The following is a 22,285-nucleotide window of genomic DNA, read 5'->3' on the forward strand; positions in this document are numbered from 1 at the left end:
TTTTTTCTACCTTTAAGGTGAAAAAAAAGCTGGACACCTTAGAATGAAAATCCAACACAAAAATTAACCATGACATTGCAGATACTGGAGTTACCAAGAATGTACAGCCCTCAGCTTCACCAACACTAAAGATCAACTCTGCCTCGTTGTTCTGTACATATGATTAGACAAATCCACAACCAACAGCAGTCACAAGGGATGTGTCTCCTGGTGGTAACATAAACATGCAACTCTTTCTTTGCTGCTTTCCTTCTTTCTTTTGTAGATACAGCAAAATGTTGGGCATATAAACAAATCTTGATAATTTGGTGTTAACATATGTTTCATTTTTCAAAAAATATTTTTCTTTCTCCAATTTTTTTTGCCTTAACTCTTCTTTTTTTCGTACCTTTTTTGCTGCCTTTGTTCTTGCATAGAAATACAAATGGACCATCCACCAAATAATGCATATTTCCTTGAGCCCCACTAATACATTTTTATCTGAAATATATAATCTTTGCTTACCTAAATTTACTGCTGAAGAAGTGCCTCAGCTCTACCAGTCATTCATATTACTTCAGTCTCTTTCTCTGAGAGATGAAGTTTTAAAAGAAACTGTCTTGCTAGCAAAGCGCAGTGACATGACCAAAACTAGATCAACTGACACTAAAAAATAAGCCTTTACTCCAGGTCAGGTACTTGTGCACTCTCTTGCTCTCAGGACAACAGGTGTTTGTTTAATAGTGCCAGGTACACTAAAGTTTTTGTGCTAGTGGAGCTCAAAGAACTACTAGAAATGTTTCAGAAGTGGTTTGAGTGCCATGTATATAGATAGTATAGGGATAGGGTCATAATGAACAGCATCAGATGCAAAACATTGCATTAACAAGGATATAGAGCAATGACTTGAGTTATATCAAGTAATTGCACCTGAATGCGAGTTTAGGACTTTGCAACCTAATCGTTTGGTAATGAGTAGGACAAAGATGTGGATCAGCATTTTTAAGAGGAAGGCCATCTGAACAAAATACTATTTAGAAGCTGACTGATCAAAACTGACTAGCATCTGCTTAGAGGGAAAAGAGTGAAAAGGTAGCATTTCAGTTTACCTTGAATGAGAAGTACCTTAACCACCAAGCACCGACTTGCCAGTCACAATATTTCCTAATTCTAAAACATTAATGTTGAGGGAGAATCGACTAGTATTTTTTGGTCAGTTTTGCTAGAACAAATTAGTTTAGTAAGGAGCCAAGGGAACTTGCAAGCATGTCAGGATTTCATGCTGTACTGAAGTGACTAAATACAGAAAGAATGTACCCATGCATCTTTCAAGAAAAATGGAGGGTGAAAACATCCCATTCCAATAAATATTACTGCCTTCTACCTTTAAGACAATCCTATCGAACACTGATAGGAGGAGAATCAAATAACACATTTAGAAGCAAGAACAAGTGCATAACCTTGAAAGCAAGCGAGTGATTTTGTGGAAGGAAAAACACCCTTTTTCTCTGCTTCTTTCTCTCTGTGAGTCATATTCTGGGAGTGGTACCAGAATGTCTTGTTGTCCTATTTCTATGGAAAAAATCCTTGAGCAAGTTCATTCTTGATTAAGTTAGCATGGTGCCAATATAAAACATTGGTCTTTGATTCACTGTTTTCTATTGTTCTGATTGCACTGAGGGAGGGAGGCAATCTAATATTTTGTTTAGCAATGCTTTGGCACCGGCAATGCTGTTAATAGCACCTTGGATAACATTTTCTTTTGTTTGTCAGCTTTAGTGAAGGAGAGTCTTTTCAACAGAACTTAAGAACTTAGTTTCTCAATACACCAGCTTCGGCAGTGAATTAAGTAATACTTGTAGCCTTGCTCTGACAGTTCATTCCTGGCCCATGCCACAATTCATTATCCCTTTAATCATGCCAATAAACCAGATCCTTCAAATGATCCGGACTCTTTAAAATGATCCAGATTAAAATCAACTCTCCTTTCCAAAAGAGGGTGGGGGAATAAGAGAGAAGAAATTAGCTTGACTTCTGAAGCAAGTACATCATGTCATTGTATCCCAAGCTGTGGATTTAAACTGATACAGCTAACTGAGATCACTTCCTGTGTTAATAATTCTTCTCACAGAATAAATGTGACTTTTTCAGGCTTACTATATTAGTTAGGAAATTTTTAATGCAAACAGAAGAAGGCTACCATGCCACAGAAGTACAAGTATCTGAGTAGCAGTGTTATGATTGTATAACCACACCACTGTAATTGGCAATATATTGCTGCTCAGACAATGCTTTTGTGCATTTTCCATTTCAGAATTCATTTTCAAAGACAAGGCAATCTGGGTAGCTGCAATCACATACGTAGGCATTTAGCACTCTCTGGATAATGAAATAAAAAAATTAAAAAGGTAGCTACTCTTAGAGCCTACACTTGTTCATTAGCAGTCTACTTCCCATACAGAAATACTCTACTGAGTAAAACATCTCTTTTACACATGTAACAGCTGAGCTTAATTCTTTATGCATTAAGGTATGGTAGCTTCTAGAACCAGAATATTCAGATGTGACTTTCAGTACTAAGACGAATAGAAACCTAGAGAAACTGCAGTATTAGAGATGGGAAAAGCAACATTTTGTAACAGGGATAATAAAGTAAAAGTGTTCTTTCAATGGAGAAGGCTGGATTTAATCATGAAGTGAAGCAACAAAGGCTTTTGTGCTTCTGACACTTTCCTCTGAGGCAACTTAGCAGGGAAAAAACAAAACTTCTAATTTTTATTTGTCATGCACTTTTAGCAATGCTGAGTGTGTACAGTGAGAAGGGCAAAGATGCCTTCAGCTACCTAGAAAAATGCGAGTACAACATTAAGCTTCATCGCTTAATACAGTATGTTCTCCTACTGTTGTACCAGATAGTGTACAGTATCGGGCATATCATGCTAGTTGTAGTGCTAGGATAGAATGCAATGTAATTACATGGTTTAAGCCAGAGAGCATTAGATAAAAGCTGTCCCTTCCCAACTATTCCTCCCCCCTCCCTATTCCCATTCCCCAAATTGCTATACAAAAACTGCTAAAATAAAAATTAAAAATGAAGTCTATCAAAACTGCAACAAAGCTGGAAAGCATAGTGTGTCCAGAAACATGTGTCTGGGAGCCCAAAGATCTCATTTCTACTATCTGTTTTGTTATCAGCTGGCTGGATGATGCCGTACAACTGATTTGTTTCAATGTCTAACTTGCCTCATCTGCACAGTGAAAGTTTCACAGCTGCAGTAAACATGGTGAGATCTATTCATGAAGACCACAATACAAATTGCAATCTGTTGATTTTCCTATTAAAAATACATTTAATGACAAACTGGGATACAATCAAGTGCCTGTTAGCAGAAGGACCCATTCTTAGTCTGTCTGACTTCAAAGACATAGTTCAGTAGCGAGAGTGGCAAAAATCCAAAATCATAGCAGTAAATAGCAAATTTGTTGCAATCTGTTTCTGTGTTATTACTTCTAGCTGCAGCCAAGTGATAGACAAAGAGAGGTAAACATGTTTCCTGCCTTTTGAAAAAAAGACAAAAAAGAAAGAAAAGAAAAAAAAAGGAAAAAAGAAAAAAGAAAAAAGAAAAAAAAGAAAAAAGAAAAAAGAAAAAAGAGAAAAAAGAAAAAAGAAAAAAGAAAAAAGAAAAAAGAAAAAAGAAAAAAGAAAAAAGAAAAAAGAAAAAAGAAATAAAGAAATAAAAGAAAAAAGAAAAAAGAAAAAAGAAAAAAGAAAAAAGAAAAAAGAAAAAAGAAAAAAGAAGAAAAAAAGAAAAAAGAAAAAAGAAAAAAGAAAAAAAGAAAAAAAAGGAAAAAAGACAACAAAAAACCCGAGTAGCTTCAATAAATCTTCAATAAATCATTCGTGTCCTTTCATGTGGGTTGCTCATTGAGCAATGTAAGAAAAGAAGAATAATATCCAGTAATGACTAACTTTAAAAAATTATAATGTACATGAAACAGTCCAATGTTCCCAAAAAGGAGAAGCCAAATTCCACTGAACCCATGATATACTGTGCTCTTTTGTCATAATAAATTTATTTTGATCTCAGATTTATTGCGATGTAATTCAATTGCCTCCAATTAAACTGGTGTAAGTGAGACCAGAACTGGGCTAATTTTATTATATTATGGGCCTGATGGAGAAAGTAGAGGCTGAAGTTCTATGGTCCATGATCTATGGGCACAACATCAACAAGATTATGACAACTATGCCTTTAGGCCTTAAAAACTATGACATACATATCTTTTGCTCATTCAAAGACCTTAAAGATCTTTCATTTTGTCCATTTTAGCAAAAGCTGTAGTCCAAGTCCATATTTTACCTGTGTGAATGAATTGTTGGATTTTAATAATTTCTTCAATCTCTGAACTGCAATCTCATAAAGCTATGAGATCTTCAGTTCTTACAGATTGTATCACTAAGTCCCAAAACAGCCAGAAATTGGAATGTCTTTAAATATTATAAACTAATGGACTGGATAAAAGCAAACAACTGAGTTAGTAAGAACCCATGAAACATTTTTTGCTGAAAGATACAGCACTGCATTATGCAGCAGCTCTCTTGTGAGAACTAATTTTCATAAGTGATGCATCATATGGAGATTTCTGCACTTATGCCCATGTATAAAGCTGGAATTGGTCCCATGCATGTGGTAGTCTGCCAATTTCAGCAGGGCATAGGTGCCAGCTAAAGACAGATTTAACATAGCCTGTACAATGTAGAAAAATATCAGTTCTATGCCAAGAAGATCATCATAATGTTAATCACTGTCAAATGATAAGAATGCAATTCAGTATGAGATACCGCATCTGTTGTCACCTGTGGGGTATTACGCTGTTCTTACAGAGCTTTACATAGTATCTTTTTGAGTCTGTTTCAATGCAGACTCACAGTATGTAAAGATGCAATATTGCTTTTCATTACTGTGATGAAAAGAACCTAGTTAATCTCTAAATGTTCTATGAAATCCACCTTTTCCTTGAGATCCTTTCCCTTGAAACCTTCCTCTGTGGAAGCTGATGTCTGAAAATGCAAAGTTTCATTCTATTTTTTTGTTCATTCAAACTAGGCATATATTTGAGGTTACATTTAACGTGTTAAGTAAAGCTCAAAAAGTATTAAAAGTCATGTTCCATTAATAACCATGTTTACCTAAATAGCAACATGATTCAAGGACTCTGCAGCTCCTGAGTCGTCCTCTCCCAAAGCAAAGAGATGATCTTAGTACTGAACTGCTGATGAAAATGTTCTAAACTTTTGAACTAAAAGATCTTAAGTAAGACTTGTAGGAAATTATATACTTTAACTCACTATCCATTCTTTACATTTTGCTTTCATCTTACATGGGAACACAACGACATTTTTAAGCTACACACTACAGTATTGTGAACACAACCTTTTGTTGTAAAAAAAAAAAAAAAAAAAAAAAAAAAAAAAAAAAAAAAAAAAAGACAGCCCAGCATTAGAAGGCCAAATACGACTTCACGATGAGATAAGCTCTACTGTCTCGTGTGTATCCAGAATGAACTTGGTCAAAGTTGAGTGTGACTTAATGGAGAAATAGGTGACAGAAATGACTTGATATGGCATATGCCCATCCAAGCTACCTAATTCTTCCAGAAAGTGATAACATAATGGCATGTTTGTTAATGTTGAATTTAATCAGTCTACCAGAGCTGGCATATGATGTTAATCAAATACCGTATTTATTTTAAACAACAGCAGGACATGCATTGTCATAGTTCCATTAGACCTACACACAATTTAGTTTTCCAAAAGACTAAATGTTTGAACCCAACACTTTAGTTTAGGCTATTACAATGGTAGGAGCCACTCAGAAAGTTTGGATTTAGCTATAAACTCTCATAATCTTCTGGGACACTCATATCCTGTGTTTACCCACTTATCCAGTTCTAAAACAGACATGCAGCCATTGTACATTCACTTTTAAACCTTTTTTTCCCTATCTGCTATGTGGACAAATCATTTTTTTCTTAGCTAATGTTCAGTATCACATAGCATGTGAGCCACTTTCCACATCCATATATGGATAACATGTATGTACATTCTTGTTCTTGGAATATTTAAGGATAAAATAATACATTAGTGGTGAAGAAAAGGGGAAAGTTTGGATATATTAAGCCAGAATTACAAATCATAAGGCCTGAGCCATAAGAGCTCCTGAATCCTCTCTGTTTGGCATTCTTGGAAATTCAATTTCTGCTTCACAGGATGGAAACACATTACCGATCTTTCATTTCCTACTAAACGGAAGATCATCTGACATAACCCACTTAATAGTGGAAAACTAATAAGTACACTTCACACTTTTATTTATTACAAAGCCAAGAAACCATTTATGTGTGTTTGGAAGTGTGTTGAACTGAAATGTTTTAACACTTTCATGCATAGTTACATCTACACCTTATATGTTTACACGTCTCTGGAAAAGTAGGAATGTTCTAGGAATCAAATGAAGAAGAAATCACTTCTTGGTGTAGGTCATACGAGGTTAAAAAATGGCTAACTGAACAATGATTCAAGAGAACAACCAAAAACAGATTTAAATACTCTCAGTCTGAGGTAAAGCTCCATGACAGTTATCACTAATCTATTTAAGTATGTTATTAACATGCTTAGTTTTGACACATATTTGACAAATATTTTTAAATATTTCCAGAGAAACAAACAATATTAAATCAATCTGTGTAGAAAGGAACTTCGAAGTCAAAGGCCCGAATAAACCAATGCTTTTATCCATGGCATTTTAAGTTAAGTACACAATACCTCTGACAATATTATGAAGTTTACATAAATCAGAAAGCATCTAGTAGAGATGAATAAACTTATTTTGAAGAGCATAAATCTTTTCCACTCCTTTTACGTATACTTTTACCATTTTAAGTAATATTTCCTATCATCTACTTATGCCAGTTTTACTTCCAAAGGTAAGTGTACTATTCCAGTCAATTAAAAAAGGAAAAAAAAAAAAAAAACAGTTATACAGTTTTGCAGAGCCTTCATGGTGGCAATAGGAAGGGAGGGCTCAACACTTTCCAGGGAAATAGAAATTATATGGCACTGTGAAAAGCCTCAAATACATACACTGTATTTGGAGGTTAAGACACAAGTTTCTGCTCATTATTAACTTGCACTTGTCATCAAGCCAAGCTTTGAAGAAAAAATATGTATTTGTCTGTAAAACACTCTTAAAGATCTATAGATACACACACACACACACACACACACACAATAGTCACAGGTAAATTAATTCATAGCCTCCTTTTTGTTCCAATTATTTAAAATAAAGACAAATAATGTCTGCTCAAGAGAGGTATAACACTAAAATAGAAAGAATTTCCTTGTCACAGAAGTGTATGGCAGGGAAAAGGCCATTACATCTTCATCTCATTGCCATTGCCTGTTATAGGGTTACCCCTTAAACCTGGTTTCTCTCTAAGCTTTACCTGATGCCACGGTCAGGGAAGATGTCTTAGTAGCCATTGAGACTTACATATTCCAAATTACTGAATAATGAGCATAATGTGATCAGAGAAAACTTTCTGTGATACTTCACAGTTTCCTGTTAGAGAGAGTCATCTAATTCCCAATTACCCATAAAATCTAAGACCTTCTACACCTTTCTCGTTAAGCGGAAAAGAACAAACTCAGAGCTGATCAATAATGCTCTAACTAGACTTTTTCCCTGATGGAAAATTTCAGGTTTTGTGCACAGCTTACAAAACTTTTGCTCATAAAATTATTTCTATCCCAAAGCTTTCCTGGTTATAGGTAGCTAGTCCCTCGGGTCACTCAGAGCTGGCTTCTCAGGTCTTCCTTGGCAGTACAGGGACGCTAGAACCACCAGTTTTCAAACAACCAGCTTACTGCCCCCTCAGTTTATGGCCTTGGAAATGGAACAAGTGAGAAAGAGATGTTGATTCAAATTATTTAAAAGAAAATTCAGAATATTCATTCTTCTGAGGATTTTGTTTTTGTAGCCTGTTTCAAGGTGTTTTTAATATATTTAATTTTGTTCCAAACGGGAACTCTGTATTCCAGCCCACCCTAATGGAAATCGATACAAATGAGGTAATGTTTTTTTGCAGTGCAGTTGCTTGTGCGTCAGAAAATAATATGCTCATGATAAAAAGGGACCCTCAAAAGGATGACCATTTTCAGCTCCAGCTGAAATCCATGGCAGCCCAGCGTGTCTGGCATCTCTCTCAAGCAGGCCTCTCGGTTATCCTAACTGAAAGTAATCTGGTTTACGAAATAAGTGATATTAATAACAATTCTCAGTAAAAAGTAAAAGAAAAAAAATCAAACCTTCATCAGGCCTTAAATAAAAATGAAAAAGAAGACTACTAAAATATCCAAGAGGTGAGACAAACTACAAATAAAGAAAGAAACTATTCAAAACAAACAGTAAATAAAATTTCAATACACATAACTGCAGGTAAGGCTGATGTTAGACACTGATTCTTCAGTAAGTCAACTGCAGACAACACAGCAGAAACAAACAACAATACTATTTCATTTCAATCTGCACAGGGAGAACAATAGTCCAGTACTGTACGAACAAAAGAAAGTAAATATTCTCTGGTAGTCTGTTCCTTAGTGTCTTTCTGGCATAAATTACACTAACAGTGAACCATTCAAATGTAACTGTCTCCAAACACACTATTTAGCAGAGAAATTCACAACAGTTAAATGTCGACATAATATTTATAGAGGCTACTTGTTTTCCTGGGGGCGCCAAAAGTCTGCAAAAGGGTCAGGTCAAATAAATTGCAGCCAGTGTCAAACAATAGATAATGGAGTATAAGCACTTGCATAGACAAACATCTTCCTTTAGATCTCTCCCTGCCAAATAACGCTGCATCAAAAAATACGTGCATTATGCTTGGAAAGTTGCTACTGCTGTAATTCAACAGGTCTTACTAGACATCATAAATCCCCCCAAGGCTGAAAGACCCCTTAAACAAATAGCAACAAAACCAGGCAAAAATACTGAATTGCCATGATTACAAACATTGCCATGATTACAAACATTTATGCCATCATGCAGTAAACATAAGATCAGTGAGGAAGACTTGAGCAAAAGCACATTTCCTTCCTTTTTTCCTAAACTTCTTTCCAGTTTGTTGGCTTTTTTTAGTTTTAAGAACCAATAGTTCTGAAAAAAAACAAAGCTTTAATATATTTTTCTCTCCCACATTTTTTATTCTCCAGCAGATATTTAAAGGTATACTGGCATCTCTGGAAGGCCTAAAATCAGATATATTTGCCTAAATTGTCAAATAGAGAAGCTCACTGGCCCACTTCTGTGTCACATCTGTCACTTCCATTTTTGTAGGTAGATGTAAAATTAGATTTTATAGAATTTATAATTCCATCCACAATCTTCAGGAAAATTGTTTTCTTTTTCTTTGACAAGGAACAAGTATTTATTAGTCAAACAATAAGCACCCAAAAAACCCACTTTTGTCCTTCTCTAATTATCTTTAGCTTGAACTACCATAAGCTTTACAGTATTTGCAGTCCTGCAGATAAGTCAGTTGCCTTTTCTCATGTATTTCTTGACGCTTGTTGATTCCTAAAAGTTTTCAAGTCTTTTGAGGAACAGCATTATTGTTTATGCAGTTACATTGTGGAATACTTTTATTTTCATCGCTTTATGGCACTGACTCAGCTCTCTGCAATACTTCAGTTACTTCTGTGCAATACTACTTATAACTTCTGTTATACTAAGCCTCATGACTCTCCAGCTTCCTTGTGCAGACCGTAAGCAATGCTCTCTCAGCTAATAAGCATTCATTCTGGGAGCTTCTGGTCAAGAAGAATCAAAATTCTGGTGTAGCAGTTTTCATCTTTTTTTCAGTTTGCAGACAGCTAAAACATTGCCAGTGGAGGCAGGGAACTTTAGGCAGCAAAGGCAAACAATAAGCCTCGGGAATTTTAGGTCACAGTTCTTGACTTAGTTATAGATTACCCAGCAGTATTTAACTGATCCAGTTGAGGTACAAATATGTGATTACTATTGTGCTGAATTAGCCAAAGTACACAACATAGATGTTTATACTGGACTTCTTTTAGGCCAGCTTTTTTTTTTTTTTTTTTTTTTTTTGACTACAGGAGAAAAGATGTTATCTGATGCATCACAAAGCTAGAGTGAGCTGGATGGACAATACTTGATCTTCATAAAATCTGCTACTGCAATGTTAACCTTTCAAAAATACTGGAACAAATTCCAACCAGCACAAGTTCTTTCTGGATCCACACTTTCTGTCATGTTTTTGACCTAGTACTAGGTATCCTAGGGTAGGATTTACTGTATCACAAAACCCTAGACTTAAATTATGAGTGATTTAAGACTATGATTGTTTTGCTGGAGAACTGCATCAGCTCAGGCAGGACTGCCTCCTTTCTCTTTAAAATCAGATATTCCCACGCCTGGACTACTTATTCCATTGTAAGGATGCAACTGCGTCAAAATGCAGAAGAAATCAAATCCAGGAAGTTAAGTGGACATGATTCAAGTTAAAAGTCATCAGCAGCGGTAAAAAAAAGATATTACTGGGTTATTTTTAGTTCAGAAGAATTCCCTGCATGGCCTTACAGCGAGTCATACTAGAATAGCTAAGAAACATAGCACAGCGGCAACAACGAGAGTTGGGAGGCAAGAATGAATCACGGGGAACAACATAAACCATCACAGCTGCTGAAAAAGCTCATCTTTTTGCGGACCCTGTAGCCAACAAACTCCTGCAGTTCACAAAGAACCAGTACAGAAACCACTTTTCTAGCAGAATCCACAGGAACAAACGCAACAAGTTATGTAACAGTCCTTGACTTACACATACAAAATTTCACCTGCTGGCCCACAGTCATGATCAAGCACACTTTTAGGCCTAAGTCCCATACTGCTTTAAATCCACTATTCCTTGAATACATGTACTCAAAGAACATGGGCCTTTGGTTTGAGCCACATCCTACTCTGCAATCTGCTGCAGTCTTTAAGGGATATTGAATGCCCTTAGTAGTTCTTTATAAATTTGTCTATGCAGTTTTCGGAAAGAAAAGAGAGGTTGGGAGAAGGGCTGCTTGTTTAGATTGCAACACCGCTTGACTAACTGCTAAGCTTTACCCAGCGTGAAACCTGATTCACTTTGTTGTCACTTTGTAATCAAGTTCTGTTCAGCTTCCCTTAACCACAGCAGAGCGCAATTTTCTCTCTTATTTTAGCCACAGTTGCTCAGTTTTCTTCATCTCCTTAGTAAAATTAAAGGAGTGAGTTTATATTCAGTTCTGACTCCCACTGTAGGTCTTTTCTATAAGGCCTTATTCAACAAGGTCCGTAAATTGCCCTGGTGACTTGAAATACTTAGTGAAATGGTATGGGAAGGCAGGAAAGGAAAAGCAAAAAACAAAACCTCCCAAACATCTGCTGTCACCAGAGAACGAGTAAAGTGATCTGCCATAGTGCATTAGTGAGACAAAAGGCTTTTGCTTATCCAGGTATTTTGACGTCATCTCGTAGGACCTTTTGTGGAGGTACAGCAAAAGCTGGGAGCTGTACATGGGAGGGCAGCGAGAACTCGAGGTCTCGAGCAAGGGCTTTGGGAAACGGGCAGCCACGTTGTGGGAGGCTTCACCGTGTGTCGACGAAATTGGGGAATAAGGTTTCGGAATGAATGCTTATAGTAATTGGTTGGTCTGTCTGCAGGGCACACCAGGGATCGCTGGCAGGGCGTTGAAATAGGAGGAAAGTAATTATTTGTGCAGTGGATTATATGCAATCTCTTCCTAGCCAGAGATCTGAATTGAAAAGATACGAGTTAGGCAGTCAAAGAAAGCACCTTTTAGGAAACTTCAGAAGTGTTTGATGGCACATATGTACAGGCAAAACTCTAAATTAAACAGAAATACAGAGGACAGATATTTGAGAGTCCATTTAATTGCAGTTCAGTAGTCTGCCTTATAAAATATTATTTTTAATTTTCTTTGCAGTGTTCTGAGTCAAAATATTTAACTTTAATTGGAAGCATATGTGAGGGGTGTATGCGTGTGTATATTTGATGGCCCAGAGTTGGTGGACTTCAATATTATATTATATAGAGACTGTAAAACCTGTACAGACACATGCTTGCTGTTCTTAGGGGTATAGAGGCAAATTATGACTTGTGCACCACTCCTTCACTTTGCAGTCGCTTCCAGTAGAGCTTTCTACACACACAGCAATTCACCTACCCACTGAAAACTGCAGGATTACCGTTTGCCCTGATTCATCAAAATCACCATCATGCCATACATGCCAGGAATTGCAGAAACACTAAGTATGAACTTGAAAAATAATTCTATGCCTCTTGTACATAACAATAGGTGAAATATCTTACTAACAGCAAAATAATATTATTATTCTAATATGATTGGATCAGAGAGTCCTCTAAATTGCTAATGCTAGGTTAAGTATCTAAAATTGTATGGCTAAAATTTCTATAGTCACTGAAAATTATGACATTTATCATATTAAACATTTCAACTAGATACAGATATTTAGATTACAAAATTATCGGTATAGATTGTCTACCTTGACTACCTGGCCACAGAAACAGATTTTAGATTTCAGAAATACAAGAAGTAGCTCACAATTTATAATGGAACATTTCTTAGTGTAATGATAGCACTAATGGGACATATATCAATCAACAGGTAAATCATTTTATTATTCTTCAGTTTTCTGTTCAGAGAATTTCTGGAACTATACTTCACAAATAACAGCCTTAACTTTACTTAAATTCATTTCAAACTTAGCTCTCACATGAATTTCTTTAAAAGCTTATAATTTTCCTTCAAGAAAACTTTTCACATTAAGAAAACTTAAAAATAGGCATCATAGCAAGAAAAAGCAACTTGAACTGTTCCTGATGTAGTTGCCAGGAAGTGACAATTTCTGTCTCACTACTTTTTATCACAGTTATCCATCTCTAACTCTATCTTTTCTCCTCTCTTTGATTGTTTGGTACTTACAAATTTATAAACCTTTATATCACAAAAGGTTATGTTCTGATAATGACAGCCATTTCTTCAATTGATTTTTTCTGAACTTCCATCAATCAGGCAAGTTGAATATACAGAAAAGGACAATAAACAAACATCAACACCAAATACAGTATAAAATATAGTGTGAACAAGGAACTTAGAAAAAGCAAGGAAAGACCTCTTTGTTGTACATGGTCCTGGAAACTGTTGTACATTTTTTCCACCAGTATTTTTGGATCTGGTGAAGGATGTCCGGGTAAGGTTCCCCAACTAGTTTTATCCATCCTGGTGCTTTTTAGACCTTACAGTCTGCTAATCTGTGACTGCATTTAACGCCTTTAAAAGCATTCTCTCTTCTGATAACTCATCAAGGTGGAGGAATGCATTTCTCTACCTTCCTTGACAGTTCCTGTCAAGTCTAAATGGAAAAGTATCTCTGCAATTGATGCTAATATCAACACTGGGAAGTCTGCTTGTGTTTTCCCAAATCAGTGACTAGGGACCCTTTTGCCTCTATGAAACTTGCACACATGCAGTAATTGACATTTTTTCACTGCAGCGTTGCAGGATCAATAGACTGGCTCTAGGCCAGTCAGTCTCTTTTAGTGTCTAAAATAGTTTTAGATCCCTCCTCCAGCAGAAAGGCTGCAGAACTGGGGATCTAGTATTTTGGGGGAGCAGGAAAAGGAAGGGAAGAAGGTAAGGAAAGAAGCCTGTGTTTTTCCTCAAATCACTTTTGTCACTCAAGTTAGCACAAATTAATTTTGGGGCAGTGATGAAAATGATACACATTCTCTTTTTAAATCAGTAACAATTATATAAAGTAGTCTATTTTAACTGCATGTGAACTGAAATCCCCCCAGATCTGGGGAGTTTGGATTTAACTTTTTTCCACTCAGAGATTTTTTAGCCTCTTAGAGACAATTCTAGCTTAATCAATAAAGACAACAAATATACTTATCTATGAAAAGCAAGTTATTTTGTCACTAATAAATTCACAGCTCAGATATGGAACTCACTCCTTAGCCTAGATTCAGCAGCGGTAGAGATAAAAAGTTACTTGCAAAGAAGATGCTTACTTGCAAAAAAAGGTAAGGTAGGAGCCAGCCTGTTGTGTGGGTGACATTCAGCAAAACCGCAGACAGCCACGGTATACTCCAGACAGAGTACACACCATTTCACATAATGATGAGGAATACAGGGTTAAGTCAAACCCATCTGAAGATTAAGGGCAATACCAAACACTGTCAGGCCAGTGAGCATACAGAGCTCTGCTCTAAATCTGGTTCTCCAGGTTCTGAATCAAAGTGTTTTAAAGAAGTTTCTGTCTCAGAGGTTACTACCACTCCCCATCAGCATCTGAAAAGAAACTGTCTTAGGCAGCAAATCTTCCAGGCCTGTTGATACTGAAACACATTTTAGCTGGAGACTTAGTCTGCAGCTGTCTACAGTAAGATCCTGAAAGCGAATGAAAAGCTAGGGGAGGATAAGGGCAGTCAGTGGCATTAAATGGTCTCAGGAGGAGCCACCTGCCCAGGATGAGTGACGAGAGTCCTTTTCAAGCAGACCTTGTACGGCACTCCCATTCACTCAGGCCACGTCAATTCTAGCAGTAGCTTGAGTGGCTTTTGCCTTTACTCTTCTGCATAACAAAGAATTATAGAGAATACACTACTATAGGAGTTATTTTGCTGTCACTGATTGTTTGTTTTTGTCTTCTCCCTGAATTACAAACACAGCAGGAGCTCACAGTCTTAATTCAAAGAACAGAAACTCATGTCAAGACAAAAATGTACACAACCCATTTCTCAAGTCCTGCTTCAGTAAGCTTGTGTTTTTATCTGCAGGTGTCAATAAATTCAGTAATAATCCAAGAATCAAGTTATTCATTTCAAATTAATCTCTTCTTATTTGCTAGAGAATCTCCTTGTTCATAGCATTGCTGCAGTTTCAATCTAAAGATAATGGACTTGGATTTGAGGTTACTATACAGAAGGCAGACCTTGATTACAAGGCCACAGGGACTGAGTGAAAATTGAGTATGATTTTGGTGTTATTCAAAACAACCAAGCTTTCATACAGCTATTAGGAGAGCATTAAGACAACAAAGGTTATGCAAGCTTATAGAGCGGAAACTCTGTAGAAACGCTCTTTCATCCAAGTGCATTTACAATGCCCAGCTTTTTCTCGGCATTCAAATGGTGATTTCTCATTTATCCTTAAGAATATTCAACTTAATTATCATATATAATATCATCCATTTACAGAACAAAACAAAGCAAAACAAGACAAAGCAAAAAAAAAGTCATTTGAGGTTAAACGTATATGGAATTCTGCAGACAAATATGTAATTAAACATCTAGTATGCTAAAAGTTGAAATGCTACCAGAAAATAAAAAACTCATTTTAAGTAAGAAACTAATGTGCAGTTTTAAATACTATTCAGAGAGTAATCTAAAAGAAATCCAATGCTCTTTCAGAAGTAATGATCAGCTTGTAAGTAGACGTCAGTACTCTCACTTGGCAAAACACAGTAAAATCTTGTTGAAATCACATGTATACATTAGTGAAGATTATGTAGGCCTGTGGAGTCTACAAGCAAGAACAGATTCAGCTCTACAGTTCACGTCTTGAGTATGATGTAGATATATTACCATAAAGGTGTAATTTGGCTTTACACATGCTCAGTTTTCTGAACAGTTTGCTTCCCCAAGATGAACAAGTTCTCCTGACTGACAATTTATAAAAGAATCCTTCCTCAAATGAAATTATCTGTGACAGTCCTACTTATCTGTCCCTCTCCCTTAGCACATATTACCATATACATATTTCTACTTTCATACCTCCCCATCAGCAGAATGAATTCTTTTCCTTGATGACTTGATGCTTACACTACAAATCGAGTATAACCTCTGCTCTGAAAAAATTTTAAACTTTCCCCATACAAAATTCAGAATATTGACTAGTCAGTTATTTTATTTGATTTCATATTAACTACTGAGTGAATCATTGGAAAGACTGAGAAAGAGTCAGCTCAGCACTTACTTACCTAATAATATAGCCTGTTTCTGTTAAGTAGCCCTACCCTGTCCTGCAGTCACAACTGTCATGGCACCAACTTGCGAAAGACAAGAGTCTACAGTTTTCAAACATTTCAGCTCCATTTGATTTTAATAAACCACAAACTCCAGCTCCAGCTCTGCCTTATCTACTCCTAAAGGTGTGAACCTTATTTCTTGGAGCTGTTGCACTCAGTTTCATTATTGTTTAGTTATTTTCATTAGTTTGTATAATGAAACAATTCTACTCAATAGTCAGAGGCAGCCTAAAAGAAAAACATTTCAACCTAAGAGGCTAGCAGTAATAGAGAATTTATAAAATAAACAAAAGCAGCAGCTTAGACCCTACACTAACGGAAGTCAGCACAAACTTGTGGACGTCTCTGGTTGCGCAAACTCAAGCGGCAAAATGTGTGGCATCAGGAAATGATGAAAATATTTGCTCCATTGGGAACACTTTGAGGTTTCCACGGGCAACATGGTTCCCAAAGTGCATAATCTTAAATAGACTGATGATAGGATTCAGACCAAGCATTGAAAGGCAAATCACAGAGGTGCTCTTATAAACCCCTGACCGCAACTTAAAAGTGACTTTTCAGTGAAGCAAACCAACTTTCCCCCGAAAGAAAGCAGCGGGCGGAGTCCTCCTTTCCCACAGCCTTCTTGAATTTCTATCCAAAGCCTAGGGGAAGCAGATGTTGCCATAGCCAATGCACCTAATCCTCTAAGTGCTCTGGGTTACCCATAGATTTCAATCAAACATTCTCCTTTGACGGCAGATGCACAATGTAGCATTTATGTCATACCTTTTGAAACTCAGTATTTCAATACTCTCCAGCTGAAATAATTATGCCATTCCCTTGCTTCCAAAGCAGCAAACGTAATGTGTGTTTATTCATTTGTAACATCCTGACATCACCTTTCAGAGCAAAAAACAAGCCAAATAATTGAAAGGAGACACTGAAGTTTGAGGGGTTTAGAACACGCTCATTTTATCTCTGACAAGTTGCAGATATTTAGTTACACCTACACCAAAAGTCCATATTGAAAATTTCATTTGAATGGAGTGAATTACACACAGCAGGTGCATAATGATGGCCCCTTCAAATGGTCCCTTCATCAATTTTTAGTATTGTTATGTATCAAAATAGTTTACAAAAAACAGAGACATAGCATCCTTTTGCTAGCTAAGCATCTTTTAACATAGACTTCTTCACCTGCACTCTCAAGAGGGAAAGTACTGATATCTTCTCTGGAACTGCAATAATACACTTACCTACATATACTGACAGGAATGATCCAGAGATCCTGATTCTGAAGATAACATTTACAAAATCATATCAGAGCTAAGAGAGTTTTAACCTGAACGGACTTACCTGCATCTGAATTTGGAAAACAGTTCTCACTACCCCTGTGTCTTTTAAATGGGGTGAATGAACCTTAGATGAATGTCAGTTACTGTATAAGTACCATCATATATCACAGAGATATAGTTGTATTGTGATAGCAAATACTAATCACTGCTTAGAAATAAGTCTCTCATTTGCTAATTAGTTATTTTAACAAGCAGATGAAAATGATCTTTCCCAAGCAAAAGAAAAAAAGCCAAGGAGAGAATCTACTCACATTCCTTTGAGCCGTTGCCACATTTTCTCTGCATGTCCTCCTATCTGATACTTTATAGAGGTGCTTTCCAGTTCCCGAGTCGTGTCGGTAGCTCGAGCCCCCATGGTTGTTGTCCTACAGCGATACAGTTACAGTCAGGCTCAGCAGCAAGCAAAAGCATTCCTCAGTCCACTACAGCTGTCAGAAGATCCTCGCATGTTGCACAGCAGCAGCTCGCGGATCAGAACACATCAGAATCACAACAGCTGAGGGAAGGCTCTGCCTGAACTGCTATTCACTTTAACAGACAAATCCACTCTTCCCTCACACACACACAAGCACAGAGCAGTACAGATAGCTCCTCTGACCTCACGAGTCTAATCCACACGTGAGCCTGCTACTACACTACGAACTGACTGACTGCTGAAGCTCCTTTCTCAGGCGCTTTGTCTGGCGTAGGAATTTGCACAAAAGCACAAAAGATTCCTTAAAATGGACTACAATTCATTGCTATGCAGGATAAGTGTGAGTGGCTTTAACAATCCAGAAGGAAAGAAAGGCTGGTTTCTGCTGTGCAGGTTGGAGAAACAGGCTGCAATCGGAAAGCAGATGGTAGAAGCCAGTATCAGCCACATCACCCTACAAAAAGAGTGCATGTTTAAATGCCACAGCTTTCATCTCTTTAGCTGATCCTGAATTGATTCTTAATGAATAAATATCGACCAGCCTCTCAGTAAAAATATGACTGAACAAATGCTAAGTCAGTACTGAAGTCATGTATAAATCCCTGCAGAAGGGGAATCAGAGGGCTCTACAGGTTGTTATTGGAGGAATATGCTGTAATGATGACTATTCACCTTCTCCTAGCAACTCCACACAGTAGGTAACTGTCAATTTAACTGGTGGAAAATGCAGCAGCTGCAAGACAGCCTGCTCAGCGAATCCTTTGGGACAACAGCATGCGTGTGTCAAAATCTGATGCTGAACTGCTTGTGTCTGCCAGCAGCACAATTACGTGCACGCAAACGGTAAAAGGGCTGAGGACTAAGTGGCATGCCAGCTGTGCGCAGATTGTCAGCTCTGTCTTTCAAGCACAGACCTAAGCACCCACCTAGCTGCACAGTCAAGGCTGCTTTTTGGAGAGGGCAATGGAGAGGATTTCACTGCTTGCTCAGTCATCAGCTTGGGTTTGCAGAGGTCCTCCTGTACTTTCAAGAGCACCTGTCTTCATTTGTGAGTCAGTAGCAATCTTCATTTCTGAAGCAGCAGCCAAATAATCAAGCATACCACAGACTTATCTTAGTGATCATGTTTGTCTCAATCAGAGTAAGAGCTGTACAAGAAGCCAGGCAAGAGAGGTGTGCCAAATAGGAGTAAATATGCCTAAACCTTGCCAGCTACTGCTGTCACTGCCAGCCAAGAAAGGGGGCTTTAGGTCCGTGATGGAATGGTGAGAAAGAGTCTCCTTGGATCCTGACTGGAAGGAGCTTAAGGGCATGCGATGCATATGTCAGTACAACTTTAATTTGACAGCTTTATCCGTGTTAAATTTTATAAAGATGTGAGATGATGAGAGGTCCCCCTCTGATGCAAGTGGCAGAAATGGGCAATATCACCAGGTGCTCAGGCTCATTCAGAAAAATAAAAAGAGATTCACTGCTCTGAAATAATCCTAACGCTCCTCAGAATTTTCTAATCAATTTTCTTCTGCTAGGATACTTTTCCGTATATGTTACAGACTTAAAATATCTCCTATGGGAGTTACAAACCTGCATTAGACGTGCCTTTTATCCACTGATTTCAATCAGATAATTAAATGGTACATTTCATTTACTTCTATGATTTTAACACATACACAATTCTAAACGGGTGTTATTTCACTGAATTTCACAGAACTTTTCCTGACTCAGACATTTAAGAATAAGTCCTGTGCATTTCACTAGCGATATTTGAAAAACAGTCACTGGATGAGCCACATCTTTTATAATCTTCAAAGAGCATCATAAGACAACAGTGAAGAGATACAAACAGTTTTCTCAGAAACTGCAAAACATTTCTCCAGTTAAAGAAGACAGTAGTATCTTTCAAACTTCACTGAGGAACCGCTTAGGAACTTCCAAACTTCCCACTACTGTTACACATGGAGTCCTGCTAAAGTTTGTAAGAAATGGTATAAATATCCTTCCATGGAATAACTAATGAGAATCTCACACGCTAATCTGGTTTCTTTCCTGCCTTTTAACTACCAGACATCTGAAGCAATGCAAAAAAACCAAAACCAAACCAAACCAAAACAAAAACAAAAAAAGTATTTATATAAAACTACATAAACCTCCAGGGACAGGGGAATTTTTAAGGGCCTATTTTTTCTCATATTTCCCTGCTCTTGTCCAATTCTACAAGGAAAAAATAGTGGCGCGTGTAAGCTGTTCTCTCTCCCCCACAAATAAGTAGGTGAAAATACATTGCTTTGGTTTACTGGAGAGAAGTATTACCAGAAGTTAATATCCTTCAGTAACAGAGTAAGGAATAACAGCCAAAACAATATCACTGTGAGTGGAGATACACCTGCAAATTTCACCAAAACTCCCTGAAGGAAAAAGTACAAAGTGTTCCTGGTTCCTCCCCCAGAGCACCTACCCGGCTTCTGCAAAAGCCTCCCCAAAGGTTTTTCCTGAGGACCTTTATAGCAAACCACCAGAGATGACACTGAGTGACAAAACTGTGTCTTCGGATGTGAGAGAAACAGCGGGAAACACATGAAAACAGATAGATAAGGCATTAGCTAAGACAGCAGGTAGCCAGAGCAAGTGTGGTGTATGTCCCATGGAGAGAGAAACAAACCATAAAAATGGAAATACAGCTTTTAGTTTTGGTGCTATCTTGGGACAGCAGGCAATGAAATCCTCACGGAGATGTGGAGAAAAGGAGGAGCCTTCTCTTGCCTTAGCCTCTGTGAATAACACACAGAGAAGAAAGCAGCATCTTCTCCGCGCCCCTCGTCCCGCTCCGAGGAGGGCAGGCGCGGAGGCGAGCGATGCAAGCAGGGCCCACACCACCCTGCCAGCAAGAACTGACACGGGCAGAAGCAACGGCAATTTGCGGCTGCAGTACAGGACAACCATTAATTGCGGCCCCAGTGTAACGTGCAGGGGATCAGGGCAGGAATTAGGGCTGACCTGACTTGCGCAGAAACACATCTGCGTCCCTGCGGTACAAACTGGCCTAATGACGATCCAGGGTACTAAACAACAAGCAGTCACTTTAGGAACTGACATTAACCAGAAAGATAACGGCTGAAATGATAAATTACATTAAATAGCTTTTCTTCGGCCACTTCCCGTTCGTCTTCTGCTTTCCTGTTTCGCACCGGCCAGTCCAGTATTTGTGCTAAGGTCCCAGCACACTGTTATGAGAGTCTGTTTTCCTCCTATAAAAATATAATTTTTTTGTCCTTTGCCCACAGCCTTTTTCTTAAAGTTCAAGCTTAAAATTTCTGGATTAAAATGATCATTAAAGGAAGGGCTCTGTGAATCAATATGGAGATACATTAAAAAAAAGAATAATTATTTTTTTCACCCTTAATTAAGGCAAACTGCCCCAATGCCACTTAATCCTCAGATACGAAGCTACACTCAGCGGTAATGTGTCCTAAGCCCCTTTCCCTGTTAACCAAAAATGCTTCCCTTCAGTAAGAATAACTATCAATGTTATATGCAAAGAAGTAAACTCATTTTAAAGTCTACTCAATAGTAAAAAAGGCTAGCTTTTCAGTATTGAATAATAGGAGAAGTTTATAGTTATGCCAAAATCACACAGTTGCAAGGGAAATATCTTCCTAGCTTAAAACCAGGAAAGTCCTGCAGCTAGAGCAGTAACAGATCAGCTGGGGAAACAGGAAGAGGGGCCAGTGCAGCTTACGATGAGGAGAATTAGAGCTTTATTTTAAATAAATCCTTTGCTCCCAAAGGGAAATTAAATATGCTGCTTTGTTTGAAATTATCTTTAAAACATATAACTCAAAACTAACGCAGAAAAAGGAAGTGACGAGGCCTGCAGGGTGATTTCTCATACTAATACTCATCCTTCCAAACCTGACAACACGAACTTCCCTGTGGTGCAACTGCAGCAGAGCCATGAACCAACTAAGAAATTTGAAAACACCAGAGAAAAACAAAAACAAACAGATAGATTTCTTGTAACTAGTTGCAGCACGTATTAGGTATGTATGCCGAATGTCCTGGCCCCAGTCTAGCAAAGGGCTAACACATACCTAGTTTAGCAGGCAAGGTGCTGCATTTATTTGCTGGGTGGGACACAGAGTTCAGCACCATGACAGTCAGGCCCTGTAGCAGAAAACGCAGGTTTTACTGCTTAACATTGTGAATTAGAACTATCCCACCGAATACCCACCACTTCCCTGGAAAACAAATTGTACACTTTTGTTATCAACCAGCGTTTTTTTTGTACTACAGGAATGCTTTCTGCTACAGGTATAATTCTTAGATGTTGTGACCATATATGTATTATTGACCTATACATATTATCGAACTATTGC

General features: G+C 37.6%; 1 protein-coding gene across 3 annotated transcripts in view; it reads right to left on the reverse strand.

Annotated features, from left to right (window-relative positions):
- Window positions 1-18,218, reverse strand: part of PDE1A (phosphodiesterase 1A) — a 157,562-nt gene extending 139,344 nt beyond the window's left edge. For 2 of the 3 annotated variants that reach the window (XM_064515040.1, XM_064515042.1), the window contains exon 1: window positions 17,749-18,218. In XM_064515040.1, coding sequence (XP_064371110.1) covers window positions 17,749-17,852 — 104 coding nt within the window. In that variant the 5' untranslated portion in view covers window positions 17,853-18,218. The remainder of the gene's footprint in view (window positions 1-17,748) is intronic. The other variant, XM_064515043.1, reaches the window with a different exon arrangement.
- Window positions 18,219-22,285: the final 4,067 nt, after the last annotated feature.

This window comes from Dromaius novaehollandiae, chromosome 7, assembly GCF_036370855.1.
Source record: "Dromaius novaehollandiae isolate bDroNov1 chromosome 7, bDroNov1.hap1, whole genome shotgun sequence".
Taxonomy (NCBI): Eukaryota; Metazoa; Chordata; class Aves; order Casuariiformes; family Dromaiidae; genus Dromaius; species Dromaius novaehollandiae.